The sequence below is a fragment of the Enhydra lutris genome, unplaced genomic scaffold (genome assembly GCF_002288905.1).
Source record: "Enhydra lutris kenyoni isolate GAN:26980312 unplaced genomic scaffold, ASM228890v2 scaffoldscaffold1, whole genome shotgun sequence".
Taxonomy (NCBI): domain Eukaryota; kingdom Metazoa; phylum Chordata; class Mammalia; order Carnivora; family Mustelidae; genus Enhydra; species Enhydra lutris.
Genome location: NW_019154085.1, coordinates 103,846,833 through 103,862,393, shown reverse-complemented (window position 1 = coordinate 103,862,393; position 15,561 = coordinate 103,846,833). Strand labels below are relative to the sequence as shown.

General features: G+C 46.2%; 1 protein-coding gene across 2 annotated transcripts in view; it reads right to left on the bottom strand.

The window, feature by feature from the left end:
• Positions 1-15,561, bottom strand: part of LOC111144571 (cilia and flagella associated protein 221) — a 101,528-nt gene that overhangs the window by 44,628 nt on the left and 41,339 nt on the right. For both annotated transcript variants that reach the window (XM_022498922.1, XM_022498932.1), the window contains 8 exons: positions 13,853-13,973; positions 13,657-13,768; positions 13,389-13,497; positions 10,973-11,060; positions 6,904-6,993; positions 5,621-5,719; positions 2,261-2,366; positions 76-209 (listed from right to left, as the gene is read on the bottom strand). In XM_022498922.1, coding sequence (XP_022354630.1) covers positions 76-209; positions 2,261-2,366; positions 5,621-5,719; positions 6,904-6,993; positions 10,973-11,060; positions 13,389-13,497; positions 13,657-13,768; positions 13,853-13,973 — 859 coding nt within the window. The remainder of the gene's footprint in view (positions 1-75; positions 210-2,260; positions 2,367-5,620; positions 5,720-6,903; positions 6,994-10,972; positions 11,061-13,388; positions 13,498-13,656; positions 13,769-13,852; positions 13,974-15,561) is intronic.

The window sequence follows — 15,561 nt, the reverse complement described above, 5'->3', positions numbered from 1 at the left end:
TGAGGTAGGTCTTGCCGCCATCTAACAACCCTCTGATCGTGCCCGGCCCCCAGCCCACAGCCTAACGGCACCCACCAACTCGCTGGAGCTCTGAGGAGGACTGTAGGACGGAAAGGCGAAGGGCAGCACTTCCTTGGGGGATACAGAGAAACGGCTGGAATAATTATCTTGACTGATCTTATCCAGGAGGAATCTGGAGGCATTCTTGTCTGGGGGAACAGAAGAGCATTTGCGGGGAGTTCTTACAGTATTTTTATGTGAAACCACCGTCTTCAGTTTCCTATCTGCCATACACCAATCGGTGGGCACTTGTCAGATGCCAGCTTGGAAAGAATATATATGTCTATGGGCATCCGGGCCCAGTTCTAATTTTCTTTTGTTCTTTACCCCACCCCATCTCCTTTTTAAAGCTTTATTTTTTACTTTCAAAAAAACTACAACTCCCCGTGAAAGGCTCTCTAATGAATCTTCTTTGTCCTTATCAGTCAAGAAAAAGATTGCATTAAAAAACACATGAAGACATTTTACAGGGGTCCATACATAATTCACAGATGAATTTTACAATATTTTAAACAAGTGTTTCTTCATTAGAAACATCAATACTGGATGTAATAATAACATAGGAGAAATTTTTTGGAAGTATAATTAAAGAGCGAAAAAAAAGGTTACGAGAAACAAAATACGCATCTGGATCTTGAGGGGGAGGAAGACGAGGAGCGGGTGCTCAGGACCTGAGCCTGGGCCACCAGAGCTCCTTCTTCCCTTGGGGCCTTGGGGGTCTTGGGCCCAGCCATCGTTAGGGGCACTGTCTGCGGTGAGGAGGGACAGGGTCCTGCTGGATGCCATGCCCAGCGGCTGTCAAGTGTGTCTGCTGGCAAGGGCTGGACAGACTCCTGGTCCTCTGCAGGAACCCAAGTCCCACACCTGCTGTCCCCCAAACCACCCCTTTGGAAGACCCTCCTGTGGTGAATCCCGCCCTCCCCTTTTTGTGATGAATAGTGAGTCCTTGCCTCTGATGATAGATTCAATAAACAGCCCTGGGTCAGGCCAAAAAAAAGGGCAGGGGAAAGGGATTAAAATGCAATAAAATGTTTTGGAAAAAAAAAATCCATCTAGGTCTTGAGGGAGAGGAAGACTGAAGAGTCAGGTTTGGGGGCTCCCACTAGGGAGGGCAGGCAGGGTTTGGAAGGATTGGGGCCTGCCCATGTATCTGCAGATGAGCCTTGGGGAAGAGAAGATGATGATGGGAGCCCAAAAGCCACTGAGAGTGTGCTTCCAATAGCCTGGTCAACCCAGGCATCCGAGGACTGGAATTCCTTCAAGTTAGCAAAGATTGTATGAGGTCAAAAGCTTTATGTGCGAGGCAGCTGGGTGGCTCAGTCAGCTGAGCAGCCAACTCTTGATCTCAGGGTTGTGAGTTCAAACACTTTGTTGGGCTCCATGCTGGGCATGGAGTCTATTTGGAAAAAAAAAAAAAAAAAGCTTTATGTGCAAATGCTAGGTTGTGACAACACTAGATGTAGCCAGTCAGTTAACAAGTATGAATGTTGACCATCCTGGTCTCTCTGGTAACAGGAGAGAACTGAGGGCACAAAACAAGAGGTCAAACCATGGCCAGACTCCACAGATGTCACAACTTGGCTGGGTCGGCCAGTCTGGCTAACTCTCACTTGGGTAGGCATTTCAGCCAAACCTGGCCTGGAGGTCTGATTTATGTCCTGGGTAGGCCTGATGGTCGCCCTCCCCCCAAAATGTCCACATTCCGTCCCTTGCAGCTATGACTCTGTCACCTTCCATGCCGAAAGGGACTTTGCCAGTATGATTAAGTTAAGGATCTGAAGATGGGGAGAGTGTCCTGGGTAGTCCAGGTGGCCCAGTGTTGTCAAAGGACCGATATGAGGAGGAGGCAGGAGGGCCAAAGTCAGGAGAGGTGATGTGACAACTGAAGCAGGGTGCAGAGTGATGTGGAAAGGCCTGGAACAGACTCTTCACTGGAAATTCCAGAAGAAGCCAGCCCGGCTAACACCTTGGTTTTCAGATTTCTGACCTTCAGCAATGTGAGATAATACATCTGTGTTGTTTAAAGCCATTTAGGTTTGTGGTGATTCATTACTGTGGCCATTAAAAAAACAAAAACAAAAACCTAATGGATGTGATTTACAAAAATATTTTACCTCTGCATAGCTAACACCTTATACAGGATGTCATGCTCAGAAGCCCTAGGGTCGAAGCTTCGCTGCACTTGGCAGCTGTGTTCTACCTGTTATTACTGACTGTCTTCCTTGGCTCAGTTTTCTGCGTATGTTCTCTTTGTCCATGTTATGAATAGCACTCAGCATACTGATTAATCTTCTATGAATCATGACCTGGAATTAGAAGGGATGATTTCAAAGTATTCACTCATTTTGTCTTTCAATTTGATTCCCTTTCCCCAACCACAGCTAAGGGCTGAGGCCCACGCTCTAAGTCAGAATTCACAGGGATCGTGGGCACATTGCCCTAGGTAGAGGCCACGGGGACTTCAAGGTCTCGGCCATGTTGACTTGCCTGAATACAAAAAAGAGAAGACCATGTTGTCATCTGGCCTTGTTCCGCCCAATTTATGAGTCCTGTTCTTCTATTTCCAGAGTGGAAAGAACGACCAGTTCCACGCTGCTTCTTTTCAGTGTATCTGAATAGCAATGCTTCCGCCGTGTTATTTTCGGAGCAGAGGGACCAAATAAATGGGTGTTTCTGGGGGAACTGGGCTGTGGATTATGGGCAATGCTAACTGTCTACCATGTGCTTTGCACTCAGAGTGCGTGCTACGGAGGGGTCTGGTGCCCGTGCTCTGAGCTGTGGCCAAAGGGACCATTCCTTCCATGATTAATAGCCCTTTCCATCCCATAAGGGGCTCTCATTTAACAAATTAATAGTATGACGTGCTGATGCCCGGTCAGTTCTGTTCAAGGCTTATCAGATGCGGTTGTTCCTGCTTGCACCCAACTGACATTCTAACGTGTGTGTGTGTGTGTGTGTGTGCACGCGCGCTCACATACCCGAGGGCATGATGGGGGAGGACGTGGGGAGGGGAGTGGTCTGGCCACTGCTGCAAGGGTAATGATGGAAGACCTCACTGAGAAGGTGAGGTTTGATCTAAAACTGGAATGATGAGGAGAGAATGATCTGAAAAAGAGAATTCAGAGCAGAGGAAATAGCAAAGAGGAAGATCCTGCTTCAGGAACAAAGGAGACAGGTCTAAGGGACAGAGAGAAGTCCAGAGTGGCCTGTGGCCTTGAAAAAAGTTTTATGCTTCATTCCAGTTGCAATGGGAAGACTTTGGAGGGTTTTACCGGAGGAGGGGTACCCTCACCTTTTGGCTTCGGGAATACTACTGTGGCTGCTGTGGGGGAGACTGGAAGCAGGGAAGGCAGGGCGAGTCACACTGGTCTAGGCAGGGGATGACAGGGCTGTGGCTGAGTTGGAGAGATGACAGGAAGTCATCAGGCTGGGGACATATCTGCGCCTTGATCTGACTCATCTGGGGAGTGAGGGAAAGACTGAGCCATCGCTCAGAGCAAAGCACACAACAGCTGACAATACCTTTATCACCCTGGAGGGCTCAGCCCAGAAAGGCCAGGTGGTCGCACTCATGGAGAAGCCAGCCTGGCCCGTATCGCTGCTGTTTGCCCATTGTCAACAGCTGTGCCCTCCTGCCTTGGAGCACAGCTTCGCCCTGCCTCTTTCCACCACTTCCTTCCCCACACTGAGCTCCTTGTGGCCACCTCTGTTCTGCACATAGCAGCCCACCCAGACAGAATCTCAGCAGGGATAGGGTCCCGCAGGACCCTGGAGGCTGGTGCGCAGGTCACTGATCAGTGAGCTCTGTCTCTCCCCTAGACGGTCCTCAGTCCAGGCTAAAAACACTGCTCGATGGAGAAAGTTTATAAACTTTTGGAGTCCCTTATACATATTCGCCCAGTTAATGTTCACAACAACTCCGAGACAGGTCTTACTGTGATCCTCAGTTACGGAGGAGGAGGAAGCTAATGGAGGTTATAGAACTTGTCCAAGATCAGAAAGCTCATTAGTGGCATCAAGAATTAAGGGCAGGGGATCCTGGGTGGCTCAATCATTAAGTGGCTGCCTTTGGCTCAGGTCATGATCCCAGGGTCCTGGGATCAAGCCCCATGTCGGGCTCCCTGCTTAGCGGGAAATCTGCTTCCTTCTCTCCCTCTGTTCTTCCCCACTGTTCACATGTATGCTCTCTCTCACTCTCTCTCTCTTAAAAAAAAAAAAGAAAAAGAATAATTAGAGGCAGGCAGCCTGGCTCCAGAGTCCAGGTTTCGAGCACGGCTCTCCCCTGCTTGAGGAATGACTCTCCTCTGCAAGGCGGCTGCACTCGAGTGGCTGGGACAAGGGATCTACTAGCAGCATAAGAAGCAAGAGGCACCTTGGCTTGGTGATGGCTCGGTGGGCTCATGCTGGCTCATAGGACAAGTATGCACATGGAGGGGAGATGGAATGTCTCTTCAGGTGAAGCATGACAAGGTTTGTAGTAGGGAACGGGCTGGTGTGTTTGGGAGATGAGGACTGGGACCACACAGAGGATGAAGGTAGGGAGCGGGGTGGAGGGTGGGGCTAGGCTAGAGAGGTATGGCTGCAGCTAGACTAGGGAGTCACTGACACCTTTTATTTTTTTATTTTTTATTTTTTTAATTTTTTTTAAGACACCTTTTATTTTTTATCCCGATCACAGCAAGCCATTGGAGGCTCTAATGGGTTGGGTGGAAAGCCACCATGAGGGTGAAATGAGATGACACATCTTGAAGGGAAAGCCATAAGCCTGGATGAGACTAGATCCCACAGGAATTAGCGATTGCTCTCTCTAGAAGTAACTGATCAAAGTCCAACTGCTCTAGTGTTACCACATGACAGGGCAAGTCTACTCTTAGGTATATATCCAAGAGAACTGAAAACATGTACACAAACATGTACACGAATGGAATGTTCATAACATTATTATTCATAATGACCAAAAAGTGAGAACAACACAAATGTTTCAGTGGATGAAAAGATACAATATGGCGTATCTACACGATGGGATGATGGGATAGTATCCACCCATAAAAGAGAAATGAAGTACTGGTACAGGTTACCACATGATGAACTTTGAAAACCAGCTGAGTGAAAGAGCCAGTTACAAAAGGCCATGTGCCCTATGATTCCGTGTGTATGAAATGTCCAGAAAGGGTGAATCCATAGAGACAGAAAGCCGATCTCTGGTTGCCAAGGACTGGGGGATGGAGAGGGGCTGCTAATGGGAACCAGGTTTCTCTTTGCAGTGATAAAAAGTTATTCTAAAATTAATTGTCAAATCACTATATTTTACACCTGAAACTACTATAACATTGTATGCTAACTACACTTCAATAAAATTTTTTAAATGTTCTAAAGTTAGATCGTGGTGATGGCTGTAGAACTGTGTAAATACATTAAAACCCACCAAAATGTATACTTTACAAGAGTGAATTTTACAGGAAATGAATTATATGTCAATAAAACTGTTAGAAAAAGTCATTCGATTTTCTTGTGCTGAGGACTAAGCCAATTAAAATTTCCGTTTGGTGCTGGGACTTACCTTGCGTGCAGCTTGCTGAAAGCGCTTTTGTGCCCTGAACCTGTTGACCCAGGTATTATTAACGAGTGGATCAAAATTAGGATGGAACTCCTTGATTTTCTGTGAAAATAGAACACAGGCATATCTTAGGTTTAAATTTAACTCCAGGTAGGAGCACTTAATAAAAACGTTTTAGAGGGGCACCTGGGTGGCTCAGTGGGTTAAAGCCTCTGCCTTCAGCTCAGGTCATGATCTCAGGGTCATGGGATCGAGCCCCGCATCGGGCTCTCTGCTCCACAGGGAGCCTGCTTCCTCCCCTCTCTCTCTGCCTGCCTCTCTGCCTACTTGTGATCTCTCTCTCTGTCAAATAAATAAAAAATCTTTAAAAAAAAAAAAAAAAAACGTTTTAGAGCCTGACCCTAAATCAACTTATGACTTATCTGTTCCACCATGGAATGAGCATTTATTCTACACTCCTAGTGTAACGTAGCAGTATAGGGAATACTTCTTGGGTTGGGGGCCAAAAGTGGAATTTGAGATTTGGGTTTTAATAAATTGACAGTGTAGGGGTGCCTGGGTGTAGGGGTGCCTGGGTGGCTCAGTTGGTTAAGCATCTGCCTTTGGCTCAGGACATGATCCCAGGACTGGTTCTGGATCCAGCCCCTGTCAGGCTCCCCGCTCAGCTAGGAGTCTGCTTCTCCCTCTGCCCTTCACCCTGTTCTTGTGTTCTCTCTGTCTCTCAAATTGTCTCATCATTAAAATTAAAAATTGGGGTTTTAACCAGATACTATCACATGACAGAGGACACTCAGGGGAAGGAGCCACTGTCCCCATTTTATATTTGAGGAGACTGAGGTACAGAAACTAAGAGGGCTTTTCCTAGGTCCCAAATCTGTAAGAGAGCTTGAGAATCTCTAGCTTCTGTCCTCCTGTTGTGTATCCTTCCCACCAAGGGCAGGAGGCAAGGAACATAGGCTCAGAGACCCACCAGGAAGGACCTGCAGACAGGGGCTTAGAGAGCAAAGGGAAACAAAAAAGAAGACCAAGAAAGAGAAAGTAGAAGGGCATAAAGGAGGAGCCAAAGAATTTAATGCTGTTAATTTTAAGGGAAACATCATGATTTTTGATACTTCACTTGCAAATATATAGTAAAAAAACACTCTGAAAATATAAATTAAAATGCAAATTAAAACTTAGTAAATATCTCTTGGTAAAAGCATTTCTATAAAATTGTTTAGTGTTTTAAAAATAAGAATATAAAGGGCTATTGATAATTAGCTCCCAAATAAAGGAAAGTTACCCACTTCTTCTAGACTATGAACAACCCGTTTCTGGTGGACTTCTGTCTTGGTGCGCTGAAATTCCTCATCCAAAACAGGATCTCCTCGATCTACCTGGGTTTTTCAATCACCAAAAATATTGAAATTGAAGACAAACACACACAACTGTATATCTCTTTAAAGCTGATAGAAACCTATCAAAGCATCAGTCACAACCACACACGAAGTTCTGGCTGGGAGTGGGTGACAGAGAGTTAAAGGGCTCATTATAATCATACTCACTGTTTAAACATAGGGGGTTCTAACAGCTGAGTGGACCCAGAACTTTCTTTCCATAACCAGGGGACAGTGGCTCTGGAAATCATTTCCAAAGCATTTAAAACTCACCAGAAGGATTTTATAAGAAACCGTGTAACCACGGGAGTGTAGAGATTTCATTTTAAAAAGAACTTAAAGTTTCAAGCTCCTCCTCAGAGCTGATTATCCCAGTACGGGGTTTAACAAAGGTGCCTAAGTCCTCCCCTCTTCTGGGATCTGCCCTTTCCCTGGAATAAGTGTCTTCTCCCAGGCTGCTGCCCTTCCCCACCTCCTGCTTCCCCAGGACCCTGGAGCTCTCTGGCCCATTACCCAGGAGACATGGCACACTCCCCCGGAAGCCTGGCTGGCTGGGCTTGGCTTGGTGTCTGCATACACCTGCCTCCATGGAAAAAGGGACTGTGTCCACAGCAAAAGCTTGTTAGTTTTTACCTATTTGTGGTTTTTATTACTTGTTAAATTACTTCCAGATCTAGCTTGGCTTGTATGTATGCTGTTTGCCATAATTTTTAAAGACTTAACTGGAAGCAATCTATTCCGATCACCATATTAACAGAAGAAACGAGAGAGTTTGTTATTGACACCAGGTGGTGAGCTGTCTAGCTCTGATTTGCACATATCAGGGAGCTGAGTCTGAGACTGAGACTATGGATGTTAGCCTCGAAAGACAGATTTTGTGGGAAGAGACCCAGACCTCCACCACCACTAAAAATAAAATAAAATAAAATAGCATCTTAAAGGAGGGATTAGCAAATAGGTTGATAGCTAGAAGAGAGAGGAGGGTAAGGTCTTATATCAAGACTCTACTTATTATGATGTGTTTTGAAATTTACTATCATCAACCATCTCCTGGGTAAAAGCCCATCATCCTGCCCACTCCCACTCCCTCCACTCCTGCCCTCCCCACACCCCCATCTCCCCGCCCAGATCCCTTGTCTCAGCTTTCTGCCACATGGCCTGGGCCTTCAGGTGTTCCTTGCCACTGGGTCACCCGCCAGGATTCAGCTGCCTGATGAGCGCTCCCAGACACACAGAATAGGGTCCCTCAGCACTTGCTGCCAAGCTACACTGGGGCTCAAGGGCCCAGTGAGTGATGTTAAGCACATGAAGTCTTCTTTCCTTCTCCCCTTGGCTACCCTTGTGACTACTAGCTCCTCTCTGCAGGCCACTCTCCAACCAGTGCTCATGGCTATCTCTGCAGCTGGCCTGGCCTCCTGGGGCACCCAGAAGGACAAGGCCACATGCAGCCTTCAACGGCCCTCTCTCGGCATGCGAGCCTGACACCATGTCCTTCCTCAAGGTCAGTCTTCCCCTCCGACCAAGGCCTCTTCCCAAATTTCTTTAGCCCTTCCCTCTGCGGTTGTTTTTTGCCTTCAGTGTACAAATGCTCTGGAGTTTTCCAACTTAGAAACCTGCTCTTTGACACCACATCCCCTTGGAATGGTCCATGCCCTGATTCTTCGCTTCTGGTCATCTCAGCTTCTCAAGAAACCAGCCACTCACTTCCTTGCATTCCTTGAGCTGTGGCCATTTGGCTTTTCATCTCCACTTCTCTCCCGGGATGGCTATCGCTATGGCAAAACAGGCCTTCTAAGTGGTCCAACACACCATGTACTTCTCGGGCCCCACCATCCTGGATCCCTCCCCATCTGCTTTTTCAGTGTCACCCGGTTCTCCTGACCTCCCTGACCATTTCTCCTTCTGGCTCCTTCGATATCTGCTGCTCTCCCCTCAAATCATGAGGTTCTCTGGCTTTCCCACCTGGAGCTACCAGCTTCTCGCTCCATTAACTTTCCCCAGTCCATGGCGCTATTCTGCGTCTACTCTCCACCTCTCTGCTGAGGTATACTTGTTCCTGTAGCCACCACCAGGATGCCCTCCAGGCCCTCCATGTGTAACATGTCTTAAGTTGAACTTCTCTTCTGTATTTGGGATCTCATTTAAAATCGCCAGCACGCACCTAAGCGGGATGCCTATGAACCATTCGATCCCCTGCCCTTCTTTGCCAGCTGTGACAGCACTTGGCACATTTTAAATCATCTCTTAATGTTTCTGTGCCCCTTGTGGACTGTGCCTTTCTGGAGGGCAGGGACAGTGGCTCATTCACTAGCAGAGTCTTACAGACAAAGAGCACTTGTTAAACACGCTTGCAAGGCAAATACACAGTTGAGTTCCCTGGCGACCAAAGGCTGGCAATCCAGCCTTTGCTGTCACACTGCCCTGCCTGGTTGTGCCACGTTTGTGTCACCTTCATCTCTAAAATGGTTATCATCCCGTTGTGGGGTGGACAGAATACTCAATGTTTTGTTTTTAAAATCCAGTGCAGAGAAACAGAACCAGAATCAAACTAAATTTCAATGTCAATCTAATACTTGCCTTCCCTAAATGCTAAGGTTTACTGATGCAATCATTTTACATTCTCTCTTGTAAAAAATAAAGAAAAGATAAATTTACTTGAGTATCTGATTTGGAATCCAATCAGAAAGAAGCTCTAGGAAGAAAAATGTATTCTGTAAGAAAAATGTATTCTAGGAAGAAAAATAGATTCCTATCCAACAAGATCCATGTTTTTCCCTAATCCCTCCCACCCAGTGTGGCCACTTCGTGTAGTACTGACCATGGGAAGCTCACAATCCCAAGCTTAAATATATGTGTTATGGCGGAATTATGTCCCTCCAAAGCTCATATGTTGAAATCCTAACCCGCAGTCACCTCAGAATGTGACTGTGTTTGAAAACGCTGTGTTTGAAGGTGTAATCAAGTTACAAGGAGGTCACAGGGTGGGCCTTACTCCAGTGTGACCGGTGTCTTCTATAAGAAGAAGTTTGGAAAGAGGAAAAAAATGTGAAGGCACAGGGAAAATATGGTCTGTAGGTCGAGAAGAGAGATCATTCCCTCGTGTCCCTTAGAAGATCATGCACCTTGACCTTGGGCTTCCAGAACAGTGAGAAAACACATTTCTGTTGCCTACACCTCCCAGTCTGGTACTTGTTACCACAGCCTGAGCAGACTAGTACCACACAGGATGGTTCCGTCAGTCCTCCCAACAAAGTCCCAGCCCCTGAGGCAGGAAGCCCGAGCCGAGCCTTATCTCCTCTGGCCCGCGAGTGCCCTGTGCTTCAGTGACTATGGGCCTGTCCCCAGCGCCCCCCGCACCTGCTCTCAGCGAACAAGGTCTCTCACACACGGTGAGCCCAGGGGTGTGGCACAGTTCCGCCATTCCCGTCTCTCCCCTCCCCCCCTGAATCTGCAGGTGCCGCCTTGACAAGCCGGCCGCGGCCCCTCCCCTCAACCAGTGTGTCATTCTCTCGGCTCAGGCCCCCTTGAGGGTCGCTGGCTTGGAACTTTTTTCTGGCTCTGGCTCTGGCGTCACTCCTGGTCCCTGTCCGTGGGTCCCTCTTACTCTCGTGCTCTGCAGATCACGGGGCAGGCGTATGCCACACCCAGAACTCCAACCTGAATTTGAGGCATTGCCCTCCCTCTGAATTAAACGCCTTTGTCCTCTTTACTGCCTTTCAAAATCATACCGTGTCTTGGAGGAAGCTTTCCAATTAGATGAGCTCTTTCTCCTCTTTGGCCTCTGACTCCCCACAATATTTAGTAGAGGTTTCTTGTGACATCTACAGCCAGCCTTGATTTATGGTTAACAATTAACTTGTCATCAGCCTCCTCCCCTCTCAACGGAACTATGTGTTCCTTCTTCCCATGTGCCCTCTTGCATATAGCAGGAATTCAAACTATTTAGCGCAATCAGTACCATTGAATTAGTGACTCTGACCTTATATTTGATGTTTTCTCTTTGCCGCTCTTCAGCAAGGTCTTTTCTAAATTTAAAAGACATATGATCTCTACCGAGGTGCACCTGCCTGGGGAGGAAACAAACAAACAAACCCAGCTTCCAGAGCCCTTCAGAATACCACGGTCAGTTTGGGGATGGAGTGTCTTTGCTATTCTCAACAACCGAAGGGGGTGTGGAGATACTGGAGGTGGGCCACGGGGGAGAGAAGTTGTAGAGACTATAGCAACAGTCTGGCTGTTTCTCCAAATGCTAAACATAGATTTACCATATGACCCAGCAATTCCCCACCTTAGAGAACTGAAAAGATGTGTTCAACAGAAGCTTGCATGTAAATGTTCACAGCAGTCTTCTTCACAATAACCAAAAAGTGTAAACCATCCAGATGCCTGTCAACTGATAAATGAGTAAATAAAATGTAGTCAATCCATGCAATGGAACATTACACGGCCATAAAAAAGGAACAAAGTCCTGACAGATGCTATGACACAGATGAACCTCCAACCTGTGTTAAATGAAAGAAACCAGTTACAAAAGGCCCCCTATGTATGTAGGATTCCATTCACTTGAAATGTCCGGCATCAGCAAATTTATAGAGCTAGAAAGTGGACCGAGGGCAGGGAGGGGAGAGGGAATGGGGAGTGACTGCTTAATAGGTATGGGGTTTCCTTCTGGAGTGATGCAAATGTTTTAGTGTGGCATGATGGGGACGGTTGAATGAGCCTGTGAATACAATGAGAACATCTGCATCGTACACGTTTAAACGGTTAACATTGTGAATTGTGCGCTTTGTGAACTTTAGCACAGTTTAGAAAATTCTGGTATGTAACGTATTGATCACGGAGCCTGGCACATGTTCAAAATAAACAGTTGCTATGATTTTAAAAGGGGACGGGGTGTCTGGAGAACTGTTTGACGGAAGGAGCCTGGAGAGACCTGGAAGCTAAGTACAAATGGTCTGACCTTTGTTTGGATGGCGGAGTCTTCCTCTCCGAAAACCAACCAAACAGAAGCCCAGATGGAAAGGACATTATTGAGACCACTGGGTGAATGTGCAGAGAGGCTGGTGATTCTAATATTATGGCGTCAGTTTTAGATTTCTTGGAAGTGATGAGGCTGCTGTTGGAGAATATCCTTGTTCTTAGGAGCCACGTGCTAACGCCTCTAAGAGCAAAGCTCCGTGATGTCTGCAGCTCACTTTCAAATGCTTCAAAAGCAGGTGTGTGTGTGTGTGTGTGTGTGTGTGTGTGTGTGTGTGTGTGTGTAGACAGTGCAAGTGTATGTGGCATAATGTCAACAACTAGTGAACCGATGTCTAGTGTATGTGGGTGTTACTGGCAGGTTTAAATTCTTTTTCTGATAAGAAAAAGCCGGAAGAAAATAGTCAGTGAATGACAGAGCCTTCAGAACTGAATTGCGGCTGTGATCTCAGGCGCGCTACAAAAAAGCACCAAAGGAAGGAAAGACCCCAGTGTTGGCGGCAGTCAATGCATTACAGACTTTTTTCCCCACTTCTCTCCCCTTAAAAAATATATATGTATTTTTCAGCTTTTCTACAATGACAGTGTGGCCATTTTTTGTAACAGGGAAAGAGTATTTTAAAAAATGATCTGCAGTGACTTGGTGAACTTCGCATTTAACCAGGGCCAGACTGTGAGAGAGAGGCTGCTGTGGAAGGAAAGATGCTTCTGTGAGACATGGAGGGCACTGCCCCGGGCAAGCAGGGTGGCGGGATGGGGGACATCCGTGAAGGCCTGGGAAGTTGGCGAGTGTTCTCTCCGTCTGAGAAGTATGGCTGTGGGGCATGGGCAAGTGGTCTCTCCAAGACTCTTTCTAAGGGTTTCTTTTTTAGCTCAGCTCAAGAGTTTTTCAAGTTTAGTGGGGTCTGGGCACATGGATAGTTCTGGTATGATCCGGTAAAAACCTGGGGACAGGGATGTATTTTGACCACAGAAGAACAGGACAGAGGTCTCACAGCTGAGCTCTGGAACCTCCACCCAGAGCCTCCCCCACTCCAGCCTGCACTGCTGGGATCCCCAGAGGCACCTGGGCAGACACCCCAGGGTACAGGGGGCTGAGGTGGGGTGGGGGGCGAGATTAGGGGCCCCTAAAGGAGAGACAGGATGCTGGCAGCAGTGATCAGTAGGGAGCAGTGTCCTGGTGTCTCCCACAGTTTGCTCTGTCTCTGCCACTATCTGGTCACACTTAGGAAAGAGCATGGTTTGGTCATGGTGATTTATGCTAAAGAGAAACGTCTCAGGTCCAGTAGAGGAGAGGAAATAATGAAACCTTTCAAAGGGCACAAAGCGATTACATTTCATCATGTCTCATGTATAAAAAGCCATTACTAAAAACGCTGTCCTCTCCCTTGATATAAATTGAACTGCTCAATATTTACCACTTAAGGTGATTTTCGATCTCTTCGTAAGTGTCCTGTCTGACTTTCTGTTCAAAGAGTGCTTCCTTCATCTGTCTTGTTTTTGAAATCTCATTGCCTTGGTCCAAAACTGAGGGCAAGAGCAAACAATGATTATGTCAGTAATCAAATCAGCATCATTTGCCAAGACAAAAACACGTTTTTAATGGCAAAACATAACAGCAACCTAACTGGGTTTTGCTGTTGTTGTTCATAAATAGTAAATGTGACGAACGGATCAGCTAGTTACCTTCTCTTAATTCTTTAATCTTCAGTTTTCCTGGTTCTTGGTTTAAAACAGTTGCCACGGCATATGGATTTGATAAATCTACCGGAAATCTCAAGTTCTGATATTCAATTTCCTGAGACCAAGATCAGGAGGGATAAGTCATTATTGTGCTTTTCTGTCATTCCTTCCATCATATTGAGCATAACGCCCAGGTTACCTTAATCTTCAGAGGCTTTAGTTTTGGTGGCAGCTGCTGAAAATGTATGCGTGTCATTGCCTTTTCTGGAGGACGGTCCACTTCCTTAGAAAGAGCATTTAATCTTTCAAATTCTTCTAATCTATAGTTTAAAACAGATATTAAATTACTATATAATCCAACAATTCAAGGTTCCTACTGTTTTTTAGGATTTTGGGAACAGGAGAGGGAGAAACAGGCTCCCCACAGAGCAGGGAGCCCGACACGAAGCTCAATCCCAGGACCCTAGGATCATGACCTGAGTCGAAGGCAGAGGTTAAACTGAGCCACCCCAGGCACCCCAAGGTTCCTATTTTTTAAAGGCTTTTTAAGTAATCTCTCCACCCAACATGGGGCTCGAACTTACAACCTCGAGATCAAGAGTTGCGTGCTCTGTGCTAACTGAGCCAGCCAGGTGTCCCACAAGGTTCCTATTTTTAGATTCCTTCTGATAATATCATGACTTTCAGTCCAGTAGTGACTCTATCTACACTAAAAATAAATCTGTGTGCTAAAACAGTGGTCTACCAAAATGAATGCAATGTCAGTGTACCACACTATAATCTTACAGGCCAAAATCGTCTACCAATGGCAGCTCCTCCTTACCTTCTCAAAGAACATAACAAGTAGATAACATGACAGGCTAGAAAATGCTCTCCTGCTCTAGTGTGATTTGTTTCTCGGCTGTTGGTTTTCAATAGCTAAATTTACTACATTAAAAAAAAAGTTCTTCCACTGATGTATGTTCCTAGTAAAAGAATGACTATGCCCAAGTGACTCTGATTAATGTTTGAGATCTTTTCTGCAACTGAAAAGTCTTTGGACATATGTAGGTACAGACAGGGCTACTAGCCTGCCTACAGAAACTCCTGGAATCATATTATGGGATGTACTAGAACTACTTCATGTTCTGTGCTATGAAGCATTTCTTTAAGTGAGAATATGTGAATGCCTGTTTTGCAGGATTATGTATGTCCCTGATATTACAGAAATAAGAATACACTGATATTCATTCATTCTGATGGTCACAAACCATCTGCTGAACATCTCCTGAATGGACCCCACTGCACAACACAGGAGATGTGCCAGCCATCTCAAAATTAACATCGCCTACAAAAGAGAATCCTGAAATGTCAATGGCCTGAGGGAAGTGGCCTTTAGTGACATACACATTGACCAACAGACTGTGGTGGGCACAGTGGAGGCCCTGGGTTAGGGAGCCAGCAGGGGCCCTCCACCCATATTTCATCAGAACTTTGACATCCCCTCTGCTATAAATATAGGGGAACAACAAAAAATTTTTGAAACTGTTAAAAAACAAAACAGAACAGGTTCCTTAAAGGATCTGACTGCTGACAATGGACATGAAGGGGTCTAAGAAAGTGATACATTTTCCTAAGGAGTTACTCGTGGGACCTGAGTAAGTCCCTCCTACACTTCATTCTGAAAATAACAACAAGAAGCTGCCTGTGACACTTTTCAGAGAATGCCATAGCCTGGCTAATTCTTTTCCTGCATGGAAAAAGCTCATAGTTTCTAGTACTATCTGCAGTCTGGAGAGACATGCAGGTCTTGAGACGGAGTCCTTGTAAACTTCAGGAGTGCACTAAATAAGATATTAAACTCCAGCTGGGTGACCAAAAAAAAAAAAAAAGTTTAGAAAGAGGGGATGCCTGCCATTTGCGTGGTGT